At 43.5% G+C, this 23148-nt stretch overlaps 1 protein-coding gene across 1 annotated transcript in view; it reads left to right on the top strand.

Annotated features, from left to right (window-relative positions):
* Positions 1 to 23148, top strand: part of BBS4 (Bardet-Biedl syndrome 4) — a 48339-nt gene that overhangs the window by 7331 nt on the left and 17860 nt on the right. Inside the window, exons 2-7 of the mRNA XM_006122183.5 lie at positions 261 to 312; positions 16115 to 16194; positions 17916 to 17979; positions 18949 to 19060; positions 19726 to 19798; positions 22349 to 22402. Of these exons, the coding sequence (XP_006122245.2) occupies positions 276 to 312; positions 16115 to 16194; positions 17916 to 17979; positions 18949 to 19060; positions 19726 to 19798; positions 22349 to 22402 (420 nt within the window). The 5' untranslated portion in view covers positions 261 to 275. The remainder of the gene's footprint in view (positions 1 to 260; positions 313 to 16114; positions 16195 to 17915; positions 17980 to 18948; positions 19061 to 19725; positions 19799 to 22348; positions 22403 to 23148) is intronic.

The raw sequence follows: 23148 nt of genomic DNA, 5'->3' as shown, positions 1-23148 counted from the left end.
TAAAACTCTTTTTTTTTTTTTTTTTTTTTAAATGAAAGCTGATGCCCAAATAAATCTGTTAGGCTCAGAGGTGCCACAGGACGCCTCATGGTTTTAACTAAATTGATGTTAGCCAACTGGTACAGTTGATTCTTTAGCAGAGATGCTGCTATTTTTGCTTTGTGCTTTGACATTTGGCAGTTGTCCTTTTGGGAAGTTTTGTGGGGGAATTCCTTGAAGACACCTTGCCATATTAACACTGTTCTTTTGTATCATTTCAGGCTTCCCCCTTCCCGATGGCTACAGAACTTCAAAAACCCCGCCCAAGGAAAGGTTTGTTTAAGGATGTGCTTACAATAGTATTATAGGCAGTCCCCAGCTTTCAAACAGGTTGTGTTCCAAAAGTTTATTTGTAAGTCAGTTGTTTGGAACTTGGACCATAGAAATAATGTTATACATGGTGGTTAAATTTCCAGGCTAGCCCACAAATGCCCCTATTCAATGGGGCTGTCAATTGACCTGTGTTAATGCCTCCGATTAACACAGGACAGGATTAATGTGTTAAAAAAATTGATGCGTTAATCGCAGACATTAATGCTGCACTCCCTCTTTGAAGTGCCGCTCCAGCACTTCAAAGGGGCAGCGCAGGCAGAGCCGGGGATCAGATGGGATACAGTAGGGGGCTTCAGGCTGGGGCCTGGGAATCTGGGGAGTGGGAAGGGCTCAAGGCAGGAGGTGCGGAAGGAACTGCGGGGTCTGAGTGGGAGTTAGGGTGGGAGGGGCTTGTGACCTGAGGCAGGGAGTTGGGGTGTGGGAAGGGCTGGGGTGCTAGGTGCAGGCTCTGACCAGAAGGCACTTTCTCTTGGTGGCTCTCAGCCAGCAGCCCACTAGGACCCTTGGACAGGCTCCCTGCCTGCCACAGCCCCACTTGCTGCTCAAAGAATCCAGCTGCTGCCGCCAGATGAATCTCTGCGCTGTGCGTCCTATGGGGAAGAGGTCTACTAATACCTTCTGAAAGTAGTATTGTGTGCTGGGAACTCAGGGAGCCTGGGTTCCATTCTCATCTCTGTTACTGGCTTGCTGTGGGACCTTTGGTGCAGCCTTTCTGTGCCTCAGTTTCCCCTATCTGTAAAATGAGGTCTCCCTTTTGAAATCAATTTATGAAAAGTTCAACATAAGACCTAATTATTAGTATTTATTAATTATGCTGAGTTGAGATCCGAAGATTGGCTTTGTGCTAGGTAGAAATCTGCTATTAAACTTCCTTTCCTGACTGTGAATCACATTTGTGGAACAATTTAAAAATTGGTTATAAATTAGCTACTTTTACATACGGTGTGCATGGGACTTGGTCCTAGATAATGCTGCATAGAATACTGTTACCACGGGGCATTAGATCCAGAGACTTCTCCCTGCTGGTGTTGTAATGGGTTTCTCATTTTGATGCAAAATGGAAAGTTTGCCCCGTCTTTGCAAATGTGTGTTACAAGACAGGAGCAGTAAGAAACTTGGAGCCATCATCTTCCAACCTGCTTTTAGATCCCTTTTAATGAAAGATTTACCAAAAGCATTGTGTTTTGAATTATCTGCCTGTCAGAGCTAACCTGTCCCATGGGTCTTTGATAGCAGAAGACTTGAAGGTTGAGATTAAACCGTATCTCTTTTACACACAGTTCAATCTAAAGTGGAAGTGATTAGCATTCTGTGAGGCCTGACCGAAATTAGCCCCCCAAGATCAAATTTGTAAACCATGCATCATACTATTACACCCGTTATTCTGGAACAAGGGGCTGCGGAATTCAAGCTCTAGTCCTGCTTTTCATGAGGAATAACTCTATTTCCAAAGTTGTAAGTCCGAAATAATGTTGGTGTGGATGCTCCAGTGCTGCTAATTCGAACTTATTGGCCTTTGGGAAGCCTCCCGCAGCTCTGAGTCCGAGGGAAGGCATCCATGTTACCAGAGCCTGCCTCAGACCACATTCAGTTCTTCCTCGTCGTGAATATGTGGAACGTCAAATTTGTAAGATTGGGTGGCCAGAAGTCAAACTTGGTAAATTTGGACTAATCTCCTAGTATAGACATGGCCTGAGAGTATAAATGGTCTGGAGCAGGTTGTGGGGTTGGGGTGTTCTGCAGGAATCAGGTTAGAAATCCATAACTCTTGCCACCAGTCTCTTTAGAATTAGAATTCATCTGCAAATTTGACGACACCAGTTCAGGATTAAACAAAGACTGTGAATGGCTAGCCAAGTACAAGAGCAGTTTCTCCTCTCTTGGTGTTCACACCTCCACATCAGCTGCTAGAAGTGGGCCTCACCCTCCCTGCCTGAATTAACCTTGTTATCTCTAGCCTGCATATTTATACCTCCCTCTGGAAATTTCCACCACATGCATCTGACAAAGTGGGTCTTTGCCCACGAAAGCTTATGCTCCAATACGTCTGTTAGTCTGTAAGGTGCCACAGGACTCCTTGTCACTTTTGCAGTCTCTTTAGAGTTAGTGAGCACTTCAGAGCAGTGCTCTGACACAACCATTATTCGGGAACTGACATGGTAGTAGTTAAAACCATTCATTATTTTGTCCTTTATCCCCTGTGGGGTGAGTTGCTCTGAAAATCAATTCCTTTGTTGCCACATCAAGATACATTACTCTCTGTGTTATTTATTTTCTCAAGTAAATGGTGGTAGAATAAAGGGAGCCCTGCGCCTTGAATCCGGATGGAGTTAATATCAGCCTGCTGAGATGGGATTTTAATCTCCCTGCTGCATTTTAAATTAATCAGATATTTTCTAAAATGCTTTCCTGGTTTTGAATTGAAATAGACAGGCTCCCATCTTTCAAATTTCCTTTCCTCAAGCATTCCAATCAAATCATTTGACGGTAACTGATAATACTATATTGGAGAAGCCACTTTTCCCAGTGTGTATTGTTGATCTTATGGAACATAACTCCAGTTTATTTCCTTTTGTCATGGAAAAGGTTATTTAGAAAAGAAAGTTTGGGCTCTGCTGTTAGTCTAGTCATGGCTGATAGGTTTCGGGAGTAACTTTAAATACATTTTGAGACCTACAACAACGCTTGACGCACCCTCTGGCTCATATATCAATGGCAGTTTAGAGTAGGATAGAAAAGCTTTAAATGGGAGCCTGAATGTTTCCAAATGCAGTAGATACAGTATATGCCCAGTAATGTTACAATGAATATGGAGCACACATTTGATTATGAAGAAGCAGCTTGTTGGGTAGATTCACTCCTTGAGCTGTGCTTACTCAAAATGGACTCGTGGAGATCATTTTCTAAGTGACTAACTTCTCTTGTGGATTGTGAGGGTAGCAGTGGATATAAAAGCTGAAGTGTTCCCTCAATTCCTAGCCCTTCTGATAGTTTGTGGAAGTGTGTGTTAGTGGTTAGAGCAGAGGATTTGTTTTTGTTGTCTGATTTCCTGTCACCTTGAGCAAATTACTTCACCTCTCATTTCCCCATCTACTGAATGGGTCTGAGATTGAATTTCCAGGGCTCGACAAATCCGCTTATCTACTCGCCATGGACGAGTAGATTTCAGCCGGTCGCCCCTTTCACTGGCGGTTCGCGCACGCACAGTGTGGGTCTTGCACATGCGCAGAGTGGTGCTGGCGAGTGGTTGAGCCCTGTGAATTACCACACACAATTGAGGTAGGGGTTTCACTGATGTTAGCAAAGCACGTTGACACTGTAGATTAAGGTTAATATATGACAACTAAGTCCTCTGCAATTGATGCTAAAAGAGGAACATAGTAGTGCAGGGTGGAGGCAGCTTGTACAGACATTGTAGCGTAGGAGAGTTTCACTCTGATCTGATGCAGTCACATCTAGTAAGGTGGACATTTATACCACGATCATCACAGCTAGAATCCTCAATTTAGGGCGCTCTCGGCATTCTTTTTTCACGAGGATGCCAATCCAATAAAAAAAAAGCACCCAAAAATGTAGAGAGAGAAATAACTATATTAAGTCTTTAGATTCAGGGAAACTGATAATTCCTAGATTATTTAGCATCCTTAACTAACATTAAGGGGTTTGCAAATGTCACATGTAGGGACCTGATATTCATTAAGTCTCCGCTTCAGGAAAACACTAACCATAGGCTAACCTCTGCTAAATGGCTTTGCTGTAAATTGGAGCCTAATTTTATTTATATGCTTTGGGTATTGGTTTGTCACAACAATGTTTCTTTAGAATAAATTATGTATCTGGATATCTTAAGTCCTGTGAATTATCATTAGATAAATTTTGCTTCTGTTATATACAGCTAGTCAGAACACCTGATAGAGCCATCAGTGCTGTATCTGAAATTCATTCTGTCTCAATGAATTCCCCATTACTGAGACAAAGCAAGTTACTTCATTGTGTTTAAAAGAATCAATGAAACAGGTTTATCAGAGGTCAACACACCAGGATTCAATGTTCTAACAATGTAATAATACAGGATAGTAGGAGCTAACTATTGCAGATAAAATTTAACGGGAATATAGGCAGCATGTAATGTAAAAAAGTCTTAAAGCTGTAATTTTAATCTACTTGTATGCTAATTGGTACTGTAACATTCCCTATGAATGGCTTAAAACTTTTACTTTTACAGCATGCAGAGATTTGATTCACACGTGATGACCTCTATAAAGTTTCCACAGCTAGTGTTAACATCTTAGAATATAATTTGTTTTTTAGACTTGGGTGTTGAAATAGTCTCAAGCAATTTGTTGTTTTTGTGCAGCTAAATTGTCTGTCAGCATTTAACACACAGCTATCTTGATAGTTCACTGTATTTTGGACTTGCAGAGAACTGGTCTTTGAAGGAGAAGAAATAGTTTGATTAAATATAATTATATATATATAATATGAAATCATACCTGCCAATTTGACAAAACACAGAAGCCCCACATTCTCTCGTATTGCCCCTGTGCAATAGCCAGGGATGTACACTTGCAGATAAATAATGGAACTCAAAATACACACTTACTTTCACAACTTTTAGTTAATGAAATAGCTTAGCATGTGCAGAAATTGACATGTCTGAAGTTTATGATCTGTACTTGGGATGCACCTGACTTTCTCTCCAGGTACTCCCCATGCTGGCAGATCAACAGATGGGAATCTCTTCTGCTTTTGGAAATGTGCTAAAGGATCAAACATGGTGAATATCACTAACAGTGTAGTACCTGGATAACTTGATTTTGTGCATTGCAGAGCTTATCATTTCTGAACTCCTAATACTTTCAAATTAATATAAATCCATTAATTGAGTCAAATTCAAAGCTGCCTTTGAAGTTCTGAAAGTGACACTCTGCTTGAAAACTCTAGATAAAAACCACCACTCTGAATTAAGTTCATGGTTTTAAAGCATGCTAAACAGACAAGAACTTAGAAGAAATATCAGAAATAAATGCCACAGCAAAACAGAGGATCTTGGGGTAGGCAATGAGAACTCAGGAGACCTGGGTTCAGTTCCTGGCTCTGCCATTGGCCTGCTCACATGATTGGCTCTGCCATTGGACAAGTCACATTTTTGTTCTGTGCCTCAGTTTCCCCGTCAGTAACGTGGAGATCATGATACTGACCACCTTTTGAAAGGTACCTTGAGAGTTGGTGATGAAAAGCTCACTATTGGCATCATCCAGATTACTATCCAACTTTGTGAGCGTTACAATGAAATAAGATTTTGGCTCATCCGGACCTAATAATTCAGGAGTGGGAAATAATTTAAATTATGAATAAATACTTCAGGTACAATACACATGAAATACTCTTTTCACATTGATATTGAAAGTGTGCACCTGGCTTCTACATCTGATGTAGATGTTACTGTGTGGAATAGAGATTTATATTATTTTTTCCCCTGGTAGAATATTTATCTAGAAAGTATTGACTGTATAGACTGTATTGCATTTTCCTGGCGTCTCATTGGGCATGCATATGAGGCTCAGCGATATTCCACGCGTAGCCTCATTTGCATATTTTTGGCGTAAGAAGCTGCGAGTGTAGACGTAACCTATATGTTCCTAGCGGAGCTCTCTTGCCTAGCATCAGATAAAAATTCTGTGGCAAATCAGGGGTTGTATTCAGTTCTGTAGGATAGTACTGGAGTGTCTTAAAAGAAACCATAGCTTCTCTTTCTGCAGTTTCCTGTGCCATTCATACATACGTTCCAGTTTCTGCAACCAGTGAGGCAGGGGACTTGTAAACAACTTATATTCACTGCACAGTCCTGCTTTATTTGCCTGAGCCCCATCGTCTGTTTTGTGCACTGAATGGGCCAGATATCCTGGGGGGGAGTGGAAATATATGTAATCATGCAATTAAAGACTGTATCATAATGCAGCCATACAACGAGGAGGGGAAAAGGTTGCACAGGCAAAAGGTCAGCCTAAGACAGACATGTGACATTGAAATTTTGAACTGGTTTGGCACTGGGTTTTATAATGGAAAGTGTTAGGCATATTAAAGTTAGAGGCATCTCTGCCAGGCCTGACGGTTACACCTTCCCTCTGGAGATTGGTTATGTATCAGCTGTGAAGTTTCAAAAATGTCATTATTGAATTACGGTGCCTCTTCCTTCTCTTTATGTGCTTAAAAATTTCCTTTTTCATGACTGGGAAATGGCATATTGGCTTTAGCTCAGTCCACCACATGCAAAAGACCTTTCAGCAGAGACCAGACACAGGAGATTGCAGGCCAGAGGATGAATCTTTCTGAAAAGGAACAGGGAATTAGACTGTAATACTGATCAAATACAGTACTTTTGCAATTATAAATAATAAACTGGTTATGAATGTTGTATTAGTATCTTTTCAAAATTATAGGTGTTCCTTTTGAGAGCGCGAGAGAGAGAGAGAGAGTCTCTTCTGTGGGCTGTGGTGTTAACATAATTATCATTGATACTAGTATTCAAAACTACACCACTTAGACCTTAATGCTGATCTCATTGTACAACCTGTGCCACTTCCGTTATCACACAAAGATTTCTTTTTTACAGTAAATGTCTCACCGTAAGCTGGTAGTGAAAACGGCCCGCTCTGACTGGGCAAGATGTCTCCCGTTGCTGGTATAATTCCATATAGTCGTTCCCATTTCAGACAACTCTTCAGGCAGGATTTTATGGCTAATGAGTTTTGGAATCAGTATTGCAAAAATAATCCTGAAAAAGAATAGGCAGCTTCCCTAGGAGAGTACCTCGCTGTCCAGTTCCATCTTAGTATCTGTGATTTACAGACTCTGCAGAGTTTTTCCTACAGATTTACCTCTTCCTCTTTGGGTGCCACCATTTTGTTTGTCAAAAAACACTACACCTTTTCTCACATGGCCTCCCATAATCCAGAGCTCGTCAAACATGCTAACTCAAATTCCCTTGTCGCTCTCCATCCCGGACCCTCCTCCATTTGCCTGTCATCCTTTCCACTCTATCGAAACTGCTCTCACCTACATTTCTTGTCATTTCTTCCTGGCTGCCTCACAGAGCCTCTTCTCCATACTCTCTCGTGACCTCTCTGCTGCTTTCCGCACTATTATTCATACCTTCCTTCCCATTAGCTGCTCCTTTGACTTCTGTGCTGCTTTCCTTTTCTGGTTCTCCCCCTGTGTCAAGGCTGTTCCTCATTCTGACATTTCAAGTGCAGAAAGTGGGGGCCTACAAGAAACCTTAAAAATACCTTGCCTCTATAGGCTTCTGCCTGACCTTGGGAAGTAGCTGCCACCACCCAAGTGGGAAAAATGCCCTTCCTTCTTGGACCCAGGAAGAAATCACATGGGAACTTCTTCTAGAGGGGCACCCAAGCTTTTACCACAAGAGAGCTTGGGGGAAAACACCTGTAATCTCTGATAGCTGGCCTCTCAGTCTTAGGTATGCATACACAGACCTCCTATACCTTCCAGTACACAAAAATCAGATCAGTCTTAAAAAAGGTGATTTTATTAACAAAACAAAAAGATACACTTGGTAAAGCAGACTTGATTGCTAGATGTTATAGAGCAACAAAGAAAACAAAACACAGAGAATTGCTTCCCTGGGATTCAGCTTTAAGTACAGTTTAGGGTTGGGGGGAGGTGTGGCACATGGACTCAGCATAGAGCAGTTTAACCAAACAACAAAACCAAGAAATTAACCTGATCGCATCTAACGAAAAACATTTCCTGTCTCCTAGGTAGCTGTAGCTTCAAGGTCCAGTCCATTTCTGGGCATGTGTGTTCCTTCTCTGGGCATGGGTATCCCTGCCAGTTTCAATTAATCTCCCCCTCCCCCCCAGCTCCTGGTTTAAAACTCTCCCAAAAGAAAAACAGCGGGCAGGTTTCCTTTCAATTCAGCTTTCACCACTCTCTTCCCATTGGTTCTTCTGGCTCCCTGCCAACATTTCTAGCTACCTGGGTTTAACCCTTTAGTTACTGAATGCTGGCTATGGCAACTGTGAATGTGAGGTGGCCCCAAGTTGTTTATTTTTAGATCTTCCCTATTCACCTTCAATAGGTGAAATGTAAACACTATTTGTTGCCAAATGTTCTTTTAAAATAATTAATGGAACTGTTTGCAAATTACAGAGAAAAACATTTTTATCTGGAGTAAATCAGAGTTGTTGTCATTGTCTTAAATGAGACACAGGCTATTTAACTTTGCACTAATACCTTGTTAGCTAAGCAAAGTACCCTAACAATAGAAATTTGTAATTTTTCTGTTGAATTTACTGAAGAAGTCTGAGGTTGCAATTTTACAGTAACAGAAAGCTCTTGTTTGACGTAGGCTGATCTTCCACTAGGGGGAGGTGTGGAGTCAGGAATGTTTGCTTTTTGCTTAAAACTGTTTTTTAATTATTTTTTAGTTTCATTTCAGTTTTCTGTGTAAAGTGAAGCTATTAATATGATAGTGTGCTCACAGGTCTGAATTATGGTTTTCTTGCTAACTTGTATACAACAAGTTTTATTAACCCCAGATGACTGTACATAACTAAATATCATATAGGTTTATTGCTTGATTTAAAGCTACTCTGGCTTCAGTTTGCAAAATAAAAAAGGGGGAAATGAACAAAGAGGAGAGGATGGTTACAGCTTGGGGAGCAGAAAAGTTTAAAACAATCATTGTCTTTTCATGGGTATGCATTTGTATATTCGTTGTGTATATAATTTACCGGTATATGAAAATATAAATATACTCAGTCTGTGGAGTGCAATATCTAACATTTCCTGTTCAGTGTTTTTATATTTTGAGATTTTTCTAACAGCATTAATGAGTTTCTTAAGACTGTGCCTTTTATTATGATGTCCTCAACCCCAAATATGGGTCAGTGTACATAAAGGGCAATGTTTTTGTGTTGGTTTTCTATTAAAGCTTTTACTATCTCATTATAGCTTGAATATAAACATTTTGGTAAGAAGCAGAATCTCTGTTTAAAACCATCTGATTACCTTCTGAGCAAGGGATTCCCAAACATTTACCATCTGCAAAGCAGTAGTTTGTTACTAATGCTAATACTAATGAAATGACAATCTCAGTATTAGAGTTCAAAAATATTTTCTGTCCACCATCTTGTCATAGAAGATTAGGGTTGGAGGAGACCTCAGGAAGCCATCTAGTCCAACTCCCTGCTCGAAGCTGGAACGACACCAACAAAATCATTCCAATCAGGGCTTTATCACGCTGGCCCTTAAAAATCTCTGAGGATGGAGATTCCGTCACAACCCTAGGTAGCCCATTCCAGAGCTTCACCACCCTCCTAGTGAAAGTTTTTTCCCTAATATCCGACCTAGACCTCCCCTACTGCAACTTAAGACCATTGCTCCTTGTTCTGCCATCTGCCACCACTGAGAACAGCCTCTCTCCATCCTCTTTGCAACCCCCCCTCAGTGGTTGAAGGCTTTTCTGGTGAGAGGGGAATCCACTGGATGTTCTGAGGAGTTCATTGTATCTATTTGATTTTGTACCTTATTATTTTGTTATGTTAACAAAGATTTTTTAGAGAAAGTTAACATTGTTATCACTATTATTTTGCAGCTAGCCAATTAGCCCGTCATAAGATGGGATGTTCAGGTCTCTCCTCCACGTTGGTCTTCTCTCCTGAGCCTCTGGTGTCTCACTCCGTGTCTCTCTCTCTCTCCTCTTCCTACTGTCTCCCCCTCTCTCTCAGCTCTCCTCTGCCTCCTGCCTCTCTCTTTCACTTCTCCTCCCGCTCCTGCCTCTCACTCGGGGGGACCGTGGAGCCCAAATGGCCGTTTGGACTTTGCACTCCCCATCCTGCATGGGGGGGTGCGGAGCCCAAAGGGTCGCTTGCGCCGCTTGCTCCCATGCGGCAGCCTGGCTTAGCAGTGCAGCAGTCAGTTGAGCGCCATGGTGGGAGACGAAGGGGGGCGGGGCCTGGAACCGCTGTCATGCTGTATGTAACTGCCCTGCCCCTCTTCGCCTCCCACCGTGGCACTCGGCTGACTTCTGGGCCATCACGGGGGAGCAAGTGGCTGTTTGGGCCCTGCACTCCCCATGCAGCACAGGCCACCCAGAGGGAACAGCCAGTATTTCAGCAACAGCGCCACCCAGAGGGAACAGCCAGCATTTCGGCGTTAGTAGCCCAGTGTCTGAGAGTCTATATATATGATTCTATTTTAATTCACTGCACTGTCAGATTTGGAAGCTGAAGTAAGGAGACATGCACAGATGTTTGCAAGCCTCTTCTCCTGCAGGATTTAAGTAAACATGGCAATGAAGGCAAGAGGTGTGAATCTGGAATGTCCCACAGTCCCAATTGTCTTGCTCCAGTAGATTAAGAAATGACAATTATGGCTACAAGGCATTGGAGCGTCTCTCGAATTTCAGAATGCTGCCACATTCCAACTTTAGTTTAAAAATAATAATACTGTTCGAAATCAGTATGCATTAGATTCTTTCCTCACCATGTTTGATCCTCATGGGGGGTGTTTGTATAAATAGAAACTTTCTCTTTAAATTGGTCACTATGCCTCCAACACTGGATTACAGCAACTCTTTTTCATAACTGATGTGAAATGTCAACATCACAACTTCACTAATATCTCCCCTTCCTCCCTCCTCTCCTCCGATGGGCAGTGTCAACAGAGAGACCACCCGTTTTAATGGACCATGATGACTGAAATCCTGTGTCCTCCCTGAGCTGGTCTATCCACCCAGCCCTGGAGCAGAGAGAGAGAACCATCTCTTTGTTGCCATTAATTTTGTGCAGCACTTGGCTACTATGGTGACAAGTGCTATATAAAAGCCACAAATAACTCTAAGGTCAGCTTGGATTCTTGTTCACCTCACCATAAGTGGCATTAATTGTAATCCCTGCGGGAAAGTCTGTCCAGCTGGGGGGGTGCAGACCTGAATTCTCTGCTAATGCTCTTTGAAGAACTAGTTTGAGGTATGTTGTTACAAAGTAGTGTGTGAAAAGCTATCACTGCCACTGTCCATTGTGTAAATCCCCTATGACTACACTGAAGTCTTCAGGCTGGAGCTGTCAGGCCAACCCTTCCTACAAACACTATTTTTGCCACTTTGTTTTGTCGTTTTTGCTACTTGGTGGGATGTATTTTACATTGTTACTTTAATATTTCAGCATAGCCTACAGGGACTTCTGTTGCCGTCGCAACGTTCTCTCCATGCACATACAAGATCATTGCAAGGTCAGCTGGCTGCTAGGGTCTTACAACAAACACACATCTGCCAAAAGAACTATTCTGTCCATTCAGGTTGTAAGCTTGGCCCCACTGAAGTTAGTGTCAGAACTCCCATTGACTTCAATGGGGCTAGAATTTCAAGGTAAGATACACTGGGGGACAAATTGTATATCCCCATTGTCTTAAAAGCAGCAGTTACTGGAGGGATGGACCTGGTCAGTTATATCAATCTCTCTTAATCTTAAACACCTAAAAGCCCAAGCTCCTACTAAAGACTGATTGCTTAGTTGATTTTAAAATGTAGCCTTTATAGTTAGAACATGGCAAAAAACAAGTGAATGTCTCTAAATTCAGTGTTTCCTATTCTTTCTACAGCTGATAGAGATGCTATTAGAGATATTAAGTAATATACAGAGGGCTTTAATTTCAAAGCAGAATCACCTGCACAAACCCCTACCCTTAACTGAGAGGAATCAAACTGAATGGGAGAGGTTTTATTTCTGCATTTCCTCTGGCTGTTGGCCTAGTTGATTGCGATAAATAGTTAAATAGGCAGCTGAGAGAAATCCCCGGTTGATTATGCCTGGGAAGTGAACATATTAAGACTGCTGCTTATTATAAATACATAGGATAGCTTCTCTGTTCTCTCCTCCTCCTCATTTATCTTCACTTGCTGCATCTCTTCATGTGACTAGACTGTAAGCTGTAGGGCAAGGATGATCTTTTTATAACGTGAGAACCATGCCCAGCACAGTGGAGCTCTGCTTGGGACCTCTGGGTGCTTCTCCATACAAACAATACATTTGATAAGCAATCCTGATTCTGAAATGAAGTTCTTGTCTGTTTGTACTGTCTCCAGAGCTCTCCCCAGAGTCTGCATTCTGGGGTTTTGTGAGAATTTGGGTTTTGGTCCCCATCTTTTAATGTCTTCCTCTTTACCCTATCTCCTTTTGACTCCTGATTACTTGCCTCTTGTGTTAGTTCATGGCCTTCCTCCCAGTTTGATCTCACTCCACTAAGGCTTGGCTTTCAAAACTTATTTGGAGGGGAGAGTGAAATGGAGCATGGTAGGGAAAAATGTGGGGGTAAGTGAAAGCCTGTGTACTCTACCCCTCTTCACAGTATAAAGCCGTTCTTTCTCCATCTGGCATCCTCTCCTAGGGAATGATGGCTGATCTGGGAATCATTTCTCTTGGTATCTCATTCCTTGTCTTGAAGTCTTTCAAGATCTCTCTCTAGAACTCTCCAGTGGCTTCATAAGCCTTTAACAGTGAAGAGTTTTTTTTAATGCCTTGCATATAAATGTGCTACAGTTACACAGTATGAAGAATCACAAATTTAATTTCAGATGGAGGTTTTCACAAAAGTATGAATTCTGTTTTCAGTCCTTGGAGAAACCCTATAAGGCAAGCAAAATGAAGAGAGGTGACAGTGCTGCAAAGACACGCAGTCCTGGAGATCTTATTGTTCAGTCTGCGTCTTCCATGGCAGTTAGTTCCTTAAAGGGGCACTGTCAGAAAGAAAAATCACATAGGTGGAAGTGGGCTGTGCAATCAATCACTGACCACGAGGAAAGCAGTAAATCTGGACAGATTCCCCTTTGGATTCCATCAAGCCCCCGCAGAGACTGTAGACTGCCCTATTTGAGCATACATTGACTCCAGACTTGCTGCCTGATTCGCTGAATGATCCCATAAGAGAGAGAGACAGAAGATGAGGGTGAAAGGCATGGAGCAGTCTCTCTCCTTAACACAGAGGTAGAAATTCTGGCGAGCTCTGACCTGGGTCTTGACCAAGTTGCTTCAGAGAGAGCAGTCCGTTTTATGTCCAGCTGGAATGAACCAGTGTGAGCAGGTTGATAAATATGCTCCACTAACCTGGCAAAGGCCCAGCCACATTCAGTAGTTTTTTCTCACTGCTGAGAAGACCATGAGATCAGGTCAAGTGAGAGCATGTGTTTTGGGCTCTAATTAGGATGGGATTCCAAATACATAGTATGCCATGTAGAGGTCTCCTGTGGGCTGCTATAATAAATGGTCCCTGATTAGGTTTTTTCAAACTCGTTAGAGGGTTGAGACACGGGGTCCTCTTTTATCTCTGCTCTTTGACCTCTTGCTGCAACCCCAGAGGGTTTGTCTGGTCAAACCCTGCTAGTTAGGCTATTACAAAGTCTCTCTGTGTGTAGATGACAGTGCTGTTGCCAGCCCAGCTCACTCTAGTTCAGATGTACTGGGAGTAATCATCAGTGTAGAAGAATGTCTGTCTATTGAACCAGTAATCCCTGGGGAAGAGTGTTGGGGGGGGGGGGGAACTATTGCCATATGCCTTTGCTTTGTTGTTAGGGACACTTACATAGCTAGGGATTTATAGCCTCTTCACTTGTATCTGTAAATTATCTCTCTTCAGAAAATGAACAGTGACCTCTTGCACTGGGAAAGGGTGTGTGTGTGTGTGTGTGTGTGTGTGTGTGTGTGTGTGTGTGTGTGTGTTAGCTGTGAAAATGAATCTAAGCAAGATGCTTACTTTTTAGTTAATCTACTGTACTACTGGGCTTTTTATCACAATATCTTTGAGAGAAAATTAGCTCTCTTATTTGTTTGGAAAAATGGAAAACCTCATTATTTTTATTGCCCTTTTTTGAACATTTTTCAATGCCAAGATAGCTTTTCTGAGATGAGGCGACCACATCTGCCCGCACTAGTCAAGAAGTGGGTGTACCATGGATTTATATAGAGGCAATAGGATATTGCCTCTATATAAGTTCTTCAAAATGGTGTTTGTAACACAGAGGAACTTGTCAGCTAAGATGGGGTGAGAGGTTGTGTTGTGTTTAACTTGCATTTTTGAGTACTCTGCTTCGCTTTGTAAAGGTAAGCTGTGGAAGACTGCAACTGGGGCAGTGCAGAATGCATGCTTACTGGTTGCTGTAATTCCTAAAGTTAAAAGTAAATTTGCTAATTACATTATTCAAGTTAAAAGTTTTGAGAAGATGATAAAATCTGGATCTCCTGCCAGGACTCTCTCTACTGCATTTCTTCTTTCTCCTCTCTTATCCTGACCCATGCTGGAAGCTGGTGACAGTTTCTTATTTGTCTGTGCTGTCATTGTGAAAGCCAGGGGTCCGCCTCCGTTTGATTGTATAGTGGGGTCTGCATTCCATGGGGGGGCAGAGAGAAAGGTGCCCGAGTGTTCTCTCCTCCTGGCTGCTGCAGCAGCAAGAGTCTTTGCCTGGTTTTGCTTCTATTCTCTCATTCTATTGACTTGCAAACATTTAGCTTTTTTGTCAGTTGCTATGGTTACCTCTGGGCTACCAGCATCTGAACTGCAGACATGAGTAACAAAGAATATATTTCAAGTCTGAAAGACATGCCTGGGAGTGGGTTAAACCCAACGTGAGCCTAGACAACTAAGCAGTACCTGTTTGTGACTTGTCTTGGCTGCTGCAGGCACCTTACCATGGATGTACTAGAGCATATTTCTTTCTTTTTCACTACATCAGAGATTTTTCACCAGTGCCTTCACCATATGCCACAAAGATGTGACATTTTGTAACCGTGCACTGTTTCACAGAACTAAATTTGACACCTTAAAGACTAACAGATTTATTTGGAGCTTCAGGAGGTAGCTGAGTTAGTTTAAATTATTCACAGCGTCTCTCATATGTCTATTCCCCAAACTGCCTTTGTATCTATGGAAGCCCCAAACCCAACAAGCCATTGCTGGCCATAAACTACAATGTATACAAAACCAGTGTGTCATCTGACAAAGTGATTCCCCCCCCCCCCCATGAAAGCTGATGCCCAAATAAATCCGGTCATCTGAAGAAGTGGGCTGTGCCCACGAAAGCTCATGATACCATCTCTATGTTTTGTTAGTCTATAAAGTGCTACCAGACCATTAGTGTGTTACAGAAAAAAACAACAAACTCGGCTACCCCCTGAAGCTCCAAATAAATCTGTTAGTCTTTAAGGGGACAAAGGACTCCTAGTTGTTTTTGCAGTTACAGACTAACACAGCTGAGTTACAGACTAACTACTCTGAGGTTTGCCGCAACGGGTACAAAGGCAGCAAGCTGCTCTGATGTGCTGCTGAGTGGATTTTCAGTGAAAGAGGCTTGTTTAGGCTAGTCACTGAACCGTGTGTTCTGTCCGTCCATTGGAACTCCTGGTTTCTCACACTGACGTGCAGACTCCAGGCTTGAAGTCAAGAAACTAGTTACGCTCCTGGTGCAGTGCTAATTTAGACTGTCCTGCATGTAGAGACTTTCATTACCAAGGAGAAGTTGGCTGACTCGATGTTTATAGGGTGACCAGAGAGCATGTGAAACGCTGGGACACTTTTCAGAGTGTGGGGGTAGAATAGTTATATAAGACACAAGCTCCAAAACCAGGATGGTCCAAATAATATTGGAGCATCTGGTTACCATATATGCCTGTTCTCTGCTGGATCATTTCTGAATGTTGTGTGTGTTCTGCCAATATTTTCCACACAGTGCCTGAGCTGCCAATCTTGGAGAGAAGGAACTGGCTGATACACCTGCATTATATCCGCAAAGATTATGATGCGTGTAAGGTAAGAGCTGTTCCTAAGCCAGATTTGCATTTGCTATAGGAAATCTGAGCTTGGTAAACACATTTGATTAAGGTTTCTAGTTATAAACTAAGGAGGAAAATGATACTTTCCAAATTAGTCAGGTGGAGAGCATTACGTGTCCCAACAACATTTGTTTTGGGAATTTTAGAGAAAATATAAGTAAAGCAATCCTAAAAGTTACTCTGAAGTGTGTGTTTTTTCCCCAGTTGGTTTTCCTTATAGCCTTTTAAAACTCAAATATCAACATGAGTACAGGTTTCTATTTTTTTCTAATGAAAAATGGGGTTTCCCAGATTATTATTAACCCTATTCCATAGTGCTGATCATTTCATAGAGGCAACAGCTAAGCAAACATCTCCCATCAGAGTGAGAGAGAAGGTCTTAGCTTTGCTTGATTGGAGGTTATTTATTTTACACATGACATGTTGCACCCTTTTGATATCTCTTCCATTTGGGGAGTAGGTTGGAACTGTTTAGTGGTGCAGGACTGTAACGCAGAGCAGACAGAGTCCTTTAAACAGTATGTTCTCTTGACAAGATGAACACAAGTCATTAAAGGGGAACTGCAAAAGGATATGAAGAGGGGAATTGGCATTTGAATTATTATTATTATTATTATTATTATTATTTTGCTACTCCTACTTCAGAAATGTCAGGGTTGTCTTGGCTTCCCTTATCTTTGTTGGAGAATTTCTTGGATGACAGGGAGCTCACTCTAGGCATGTCTACACTTACAAGAAAATCAGCATTCCAGAGGTCGCTTTTCTAGCATTCGATTTAGTGGGTCTATGTAGACCTCTACATTGAATGCTGAGAGCAGCCCCCATCAGTGTCCTGTATTCCTCCTCCTGTAAGGAGTAAGGGAAGCCGATGAGAGCGTGTGGGATGTCGGAGCAGCTTCTTTCTGTGGGGAGCTCAGGCTGGACTAGCTCCTGCCTGCCACTCCTCGCTGCTGCCTCTGTATTAGAGGCAGCAGCACTGGGTGGCAGATGGCTCCCCTCCATACTCTTCATTTAAAACTTGGATCAGCGGGCTGGGACTGAGCCAGCCTGCCAGTCTGAGTTTTAAATGCAGAGAACATGGCGGGGGAGGAAGAGGAGGAGGGGGATGGGGATGGTGGGTGTGGTTGTTGTGGTTAACCAGGACCATTAATTGATAAGCAATTGTTTATTGGTTAAACAGTTATCAAGCTAGCCACTAATGTCCTCGGGGGAAATAATTTATTTCGGAAGTCATTTTACAGAGCAGCTCAGAGCAGAACTTCTGATTGTGTGGACTTTGTTGTCATAACATATCACATGCTAGTGTCACCTTTGCCAGATCTGTGAGTGGAAGGAAATCTGCAAGTGCAGTGCAATAAGGCACTGTATGGTGTCTGTTTTCAAATGTGGGTTGTTAAATTCAGAGTCAATTAAAGATTGATGATATTGTGCCTTCGTGTTCTGAGACTGGTGGAGTGCAGTTCAGTCAGTCGCACTACCTAGAAAACATGCTTTCCAACTAAATTAGGACTGGATATTTAGCCAGGCTGAAATAAACAGCATCTTAAATGTACAGTTTATCTTTACTGACATACTAATATCTGAAGGGTTTTATACTTTTTTGTAAACTATTATTATTTGTTCAGTTAATATAAGGTAATCCTGTTCGGCTGTCCTACAGATACTCTGTTTGATATCATATTAATTTCATTGTTTCAGATTGCTATCAAAGAACAACTCCAGGAGACCCAGGGAATGTGTGAATATGCAGTCTATGTTCAAGGTATGTCAGATGAAGACTATGAAAATAATCTGTCCTCTTCAGTTACTTCTGGTTTTCAGTGCAATTCCCAGTTCTAAAGAAATCCCCAACAAATATAAATACCAGCTGTGAACTCTTAAAAAGACTTCTGATGCTGTTTGAGTGCATAGATATGCAGTTACGTCTGAAACTTGCCTGGTGTGATTTTGAAAGGTGGGGTTATCACTGTAATGAACAGATGAGGATTGGTTCTTCTTGTGAGTACATGAGTGTTTCATAGTGAACTGTTATCTTCAGATCTTTTTGGAACGGCTGATGCCTGGCTCTGGTTATATGTGGCCCTGTGCATTTGAGTGTGTCATGCAAAATATGTTGCTTGCTAGAGCCATGTTCTCTAACTGGCTATGGTTTCCTTTAAGGATGCAGTTGTATGGCATTGATCAGTATGCAGGGGCTGCTGTGTTTGCTTACACAGTCAGACTCCGAACATAACCAATGCTAATTCATTGCCTGGCAGTGATAATGAAAATGAAAAGCACTCTCAGCCCCTCCCCCCCGTTCTTTAGAGTCCCACAGTCTGTGCTGCAGAAGAGATGAAAAGAAAGATTTGTTTGTAAAGGAAAATGGCCCTGAAAGCTGAGGCTCCTTGTGTCAGGCTGGCAGGCTGGGGGGTGAGCTGCAGAATTCACATTGCAGCACATGGGAGCATTTCAGGGGGGAAGGGAGTTTCAGATGTTCTGGTAATGAAGATGTAGGGCTCCCTTCCCTCTAACATGGCTTTAAGCCTCTGAGCAAACAGTTCTGTGTGCACTTAGTTCAGTCTGCGTTGCCCCTCAGCCCACTCAGATCTGAGTTTCTGGTTACCTTGCTGTCACAAGAGGGAACAACTGAATGGTCTATCTGTCCTCCTGTGTGGTCCAGGCCTGCCAGAGATGCAGCTTGTCTTCACCAGGGGGGTGGACTAATTTGCCTGTGTGGTTTGCCTTGCAGCTTTGCTATTTCGCTTAGAAGGGAAGATTCAAGAATCTCTCGAACTTTTTCAGACCTGTTCCATTCTGAACCCTCTGAGTGCTGACAATCTCAAGCAGGTGGCGCGGTCTCTGTGAGTGTCGCTCAGTTCCTACGCTCCGCAGCACAGGGCAAGCTTTGCTTTTGTTCCAGGGGCAAAGTTAATACCGTTTTGATCCCACGCATGTTTCCTCCCCATCGGTCCGTGGATTGGTTTGCAGAGCTGAGCGCTCCCAGTTCAGCTAGAATCTGTGCATCTTCCTAACTGTAATCACTGATGCTCTTCCACAATTTTTTTCTTCGTGGTATTTGTACTGCTTGGGAGCCAGTAATGCTGATGATCAGCTTGTGGGCTATTAGTGCAGGTGTGTGCTGTGCACGGTTGTACCTGTGATTGGGTGGGGGGGGGGGGGTGAGGGGCACCTATCTGTTTGGGAGCTAGGCCCAGCTCTGCAAACTAAGTAGGAGCTGTTCTCTCTGGGTCAAAAGGAATATTGCAGAGGCCTGTGAAGGGAGCCTTCGCTTCTCTCAGCTGCACTCTTCTGGTTTGCTAGAGATCAGCATGGAGCAGAGAGATCCTGCTCCTCCTCCTTAGCTTGCAGTCTCCTTGGGACAGAGCTGTCATTGGGAGACTGCAAAGCCATATGCAGACCTATGGGATTTGTAAATCAAGTCCTCCTTGCTGGCAGGTGTTGCCGACGCAGCATGACCTCACATTGGAAGGGCAGAGAAAAGTAAAAAGTTGAAACTCTTTCACAGGTTTCTGTTGGGGAAGCACAAAGCAGCTATTGAAGTGTACAATGAAGCAGCTAAACTCAACCAGAAGGATTGGGTAAATACGGCACCTTTTGCATTACTAATTGGCGCTCACTAGAATTTTTTCTTGGGGCCCAGTTAAACAGACCTGGTCAGCATGTTTGTATTCTGCAGAACATCAGCCTTCCAACCAAATCCTGTATAGCCATGTACAGTACTCTTCAAGGGTAGATGTGGGAAGCACCTCTCCAGCCTGGGGTTTGGTACTCCTGGGTACCTTGTTCCAGTGGTCCCCAAATAACCCAGGGGCTGTGCTGAGTATTGTTTATCTTTGCAAAATGGAGTCCACTGTTACAGCACTAGTAATAAATAAAACCCGCCCAAGCAAGAGACGAGCTGAAAGAAGAGATCTGCCAAGAGCAATGAGTATTAAGTGAGGTTAAGGGAAGAGAGGTGATGGCTCACAGCTCAGTGAGAACAGCCTGCTAGGGAAGTGCTGTTTCTGCTCATGGGCTCTTGTGCTGCAAGTCATTGGTCATCCTCATGCTTATAAAACAAAGCGTATTGGGCCTGATTCCCAGAAGCTCCCTACCATTAGGTGCTCAGCACATCTTGAATTCAGGCCCAATATGTGCGTATTTGGCACCACCATCTCTTCTTCCACCCACTCTGTGCTGACCGGTCCAGTTTTTACTGGGGGCTCTGCAAGCAACAGACATTCAGTCACTAGCCATTCTGAAAAATTACGCCTAGTTCTAAGTCAAATGAAAAACAGAAGTGCCTGTATGTTTTTGATGAACTAGAAAGTTTGTTTAAAAAGTAAATGAATAATTTTGGGGCAAACAAGAGGTTTCATTTTGACAGAATTGCAGGGTTTCATTGTAAACAAAACATTTTGACTTGGACTATTTCAAAGCCTTTTTGATTGTTTTAAAATAAAAACAAGGGACATTTCTACATGGAAGTTGTTTCCAACCAAAACATTAAAATGTTCCGGTATTTTTTAAAAAAAAATTTGTTTGGGTTTCTTCCAGTGAAACAATTTGGCAAATCGGTTAGTAATTTGTGGAACATTTTTGGGCTTGCAGATCTCCATTTTAACCTGGAAAATATTTGGGCCAGGCACTGTCTGCAGCTGTGCTCTTATCAAAGGGAAGACCTTTCAACCCTGCTCTTTTTGAGCACATGGCTGCGCTGCAGTCGGAGGTGTGACTGCAACACGTGTAGATCCAGCTCTCCTATCTTTGGGCTCGCTGGCTCATATACCAGTAGCAGTGATGCCATGGCAGTAGGGACAGCAGCTGTTCAAGTAGGCAGCCAGGGTCCCAAGTTGATGAGGCTGGCCTGTGCAGTGGCCCATGCTGCCACAGCTTCACTGCTATTGTTCCTCAGGCTCGCTTTGATCTAGCTAGATTAAAACTACTTTGAGTATGTTTCCCAAGTCCTGCAGATACACCACTTGATTGCTGTGTAGACCTACCACAAAGCCTGTGGCATGTGCTGGGGTGTGGCTTTAACCCTATGGTTTACTACCCATAAGCCCATGGGGGAGGTCTAGATTGTATATTAGGAAAACTATTTCCCTAGGAGAGTGGGGAAGCACTGGGATGGGTTCCCTAGGGAGGGGGTGGAATTTCCATCCCTAGAGGTTTTTAAGTCTCAGCTGGACAAAGCCCTGGTTGGGCTTGGTCCTGCCTTGGGCAGGGGGCTGGACTCAATGACTCCTGAGGTCTCTTCCAGCTCTGGGATTCTAGGATTCTGTGATATCCCGTCTGGCAGGCATTGGCAGGGATCTCCATAACCCAGGTATCAGTGTTGGAATCGGAGTTGATGCTTTCACTTGCTTTGTATGGAAGCCCCCTGCTACCTCTACCCAGCCTTGAGTTGCACTTTGTGTCTTTACCATTCTTCACAAGGGAGGGGTTGTGTGTGGGGAAGGGCATCCTGTCGGGATAGGAGGGTAGAGTATTTCCTAGATGGCATTCTGCCTGCTAGTGATCTATGTAGCGACTATAAAGAGTTTTCACACGGGTAACGTGATCCATTTAGTGGAGAAAGAAAGAAACTTACAGGGGTGCTTGGCTGCCTGAAATTGCTCCTCCAATCCCCCAGAATGGGAAAAGGCAGCACGGCTCTTGTGTGTTCACAGACTCTTAGCAGTGACCTGGATGGGTGTAAACGCTTCCTAGGGACCACCATAATGGTTAGGGTGCTGAAAGAATCCCAGCCTCTCTGTTCGAGGGCCTGTATTCTGGTCAGCTGGGGATAACTCTCAAATTCGGGTCCCATTGGACCAACATTTTACACCTATCCCTGGCACCATGGGGTTTATCCCAGAGTAGGGCTCTTGACCTAATAGGGGTCACACATGATGGCTTTATACATCTCCCTGATAATCCAGTGCAGTGTCAGCCAAGTGCGGGTCTCTTTACACAGGCCTTCCCCTGGGATGTGAATTTTATGCTGAGCATCAAGCCAAATAGATTATCACAATGGTTGAAGTGCTGGGCGTCCTTTGAACTGCAAAGCCCACGGAGGTTCCTAGCCAAAGCAATAGCTGGTACTAGTCTCTTTCTGATTAGCCAGTGTCAATTCACCCTTACACAGCTTTTTCCTTTTCATGTAGGAGATCTGCCACAACCTGGGCGTGTGCTCCATGTACCTGAAGCATTTCAACAAGGTAATTCGAGTGCTTGTCTTGTCCAAAGAGCACCACCGAGAGCATGTCTGCATGGGGTGGCAGTGCACACCAATGTGATATGCACTAGCTAGTCCATGTAGACCAGAGCTGAGCAATCATTTTTGCAGGGGGGCCACTTCACGAATTTTGGAAGAGGTTATGGGCTGCCCCAAAGGGGCGGGGCCTCGAGTGCAAGGGGGCCAGGAGGGGGAGACTTGGCATGCTCCCACACCCTCAGGCCCTGATTGGCTTGGGGGCATGGGAGCATGCAAAGTCTCTTACCCCCCCCCCCCACCCCGTCCTGCCAGGGGCACACAGCTAGAGGGAACCACCAGCTGTTTTGAACAGCTGCACACCCTTGGCAGGGGGAGGAGACTTTGTGTGCTCCCCTGCCCCCAGGCCTTGATTGGCCTGGGGATGAGGGAACAGCAGGGTGGCCACAGGCAGTATCAAACTACTTGGTGGGCTGGGTCTGGCCCACAGACCCTCTCTTGCCCATTGCTGATGTGCACTAAACTTCACACGTTCAGGGAGTTTTAGTGTGCACCAGCAGAGTATACCCAGGTCAGATAGGCTACGTCTCTACTGCGGAGCTATTCCACGTCTTAAGAGCAAGCCTGTTACAGTGAAATATCACGGGCTCGCTATTCTGACGTCCCTGTAAAGCTCATTGTGCGAAGGTTAAGGGACGTTTCGGAATAGTGCTTCATTTTGAAATCACCTTGAAATAAGCTACACAGTTTGCG

This window comes from Pelodiscus sinensis, chromosome 14, assembly GCF_052426305.1.
Source record: "Pelodiscus sinensis isolate ZL-2025 chromosome 14, ASM5242630v1, whole genome shotgun sequence".
NCBI lineage: Eukaryota > Metazoa > Chordata > Testudines > Trionychidae > Pelodiscus > Pelodiscus sinensis.
This window is presented reverse-complemented; position numbering and strand designations above follow the sequence as displayed.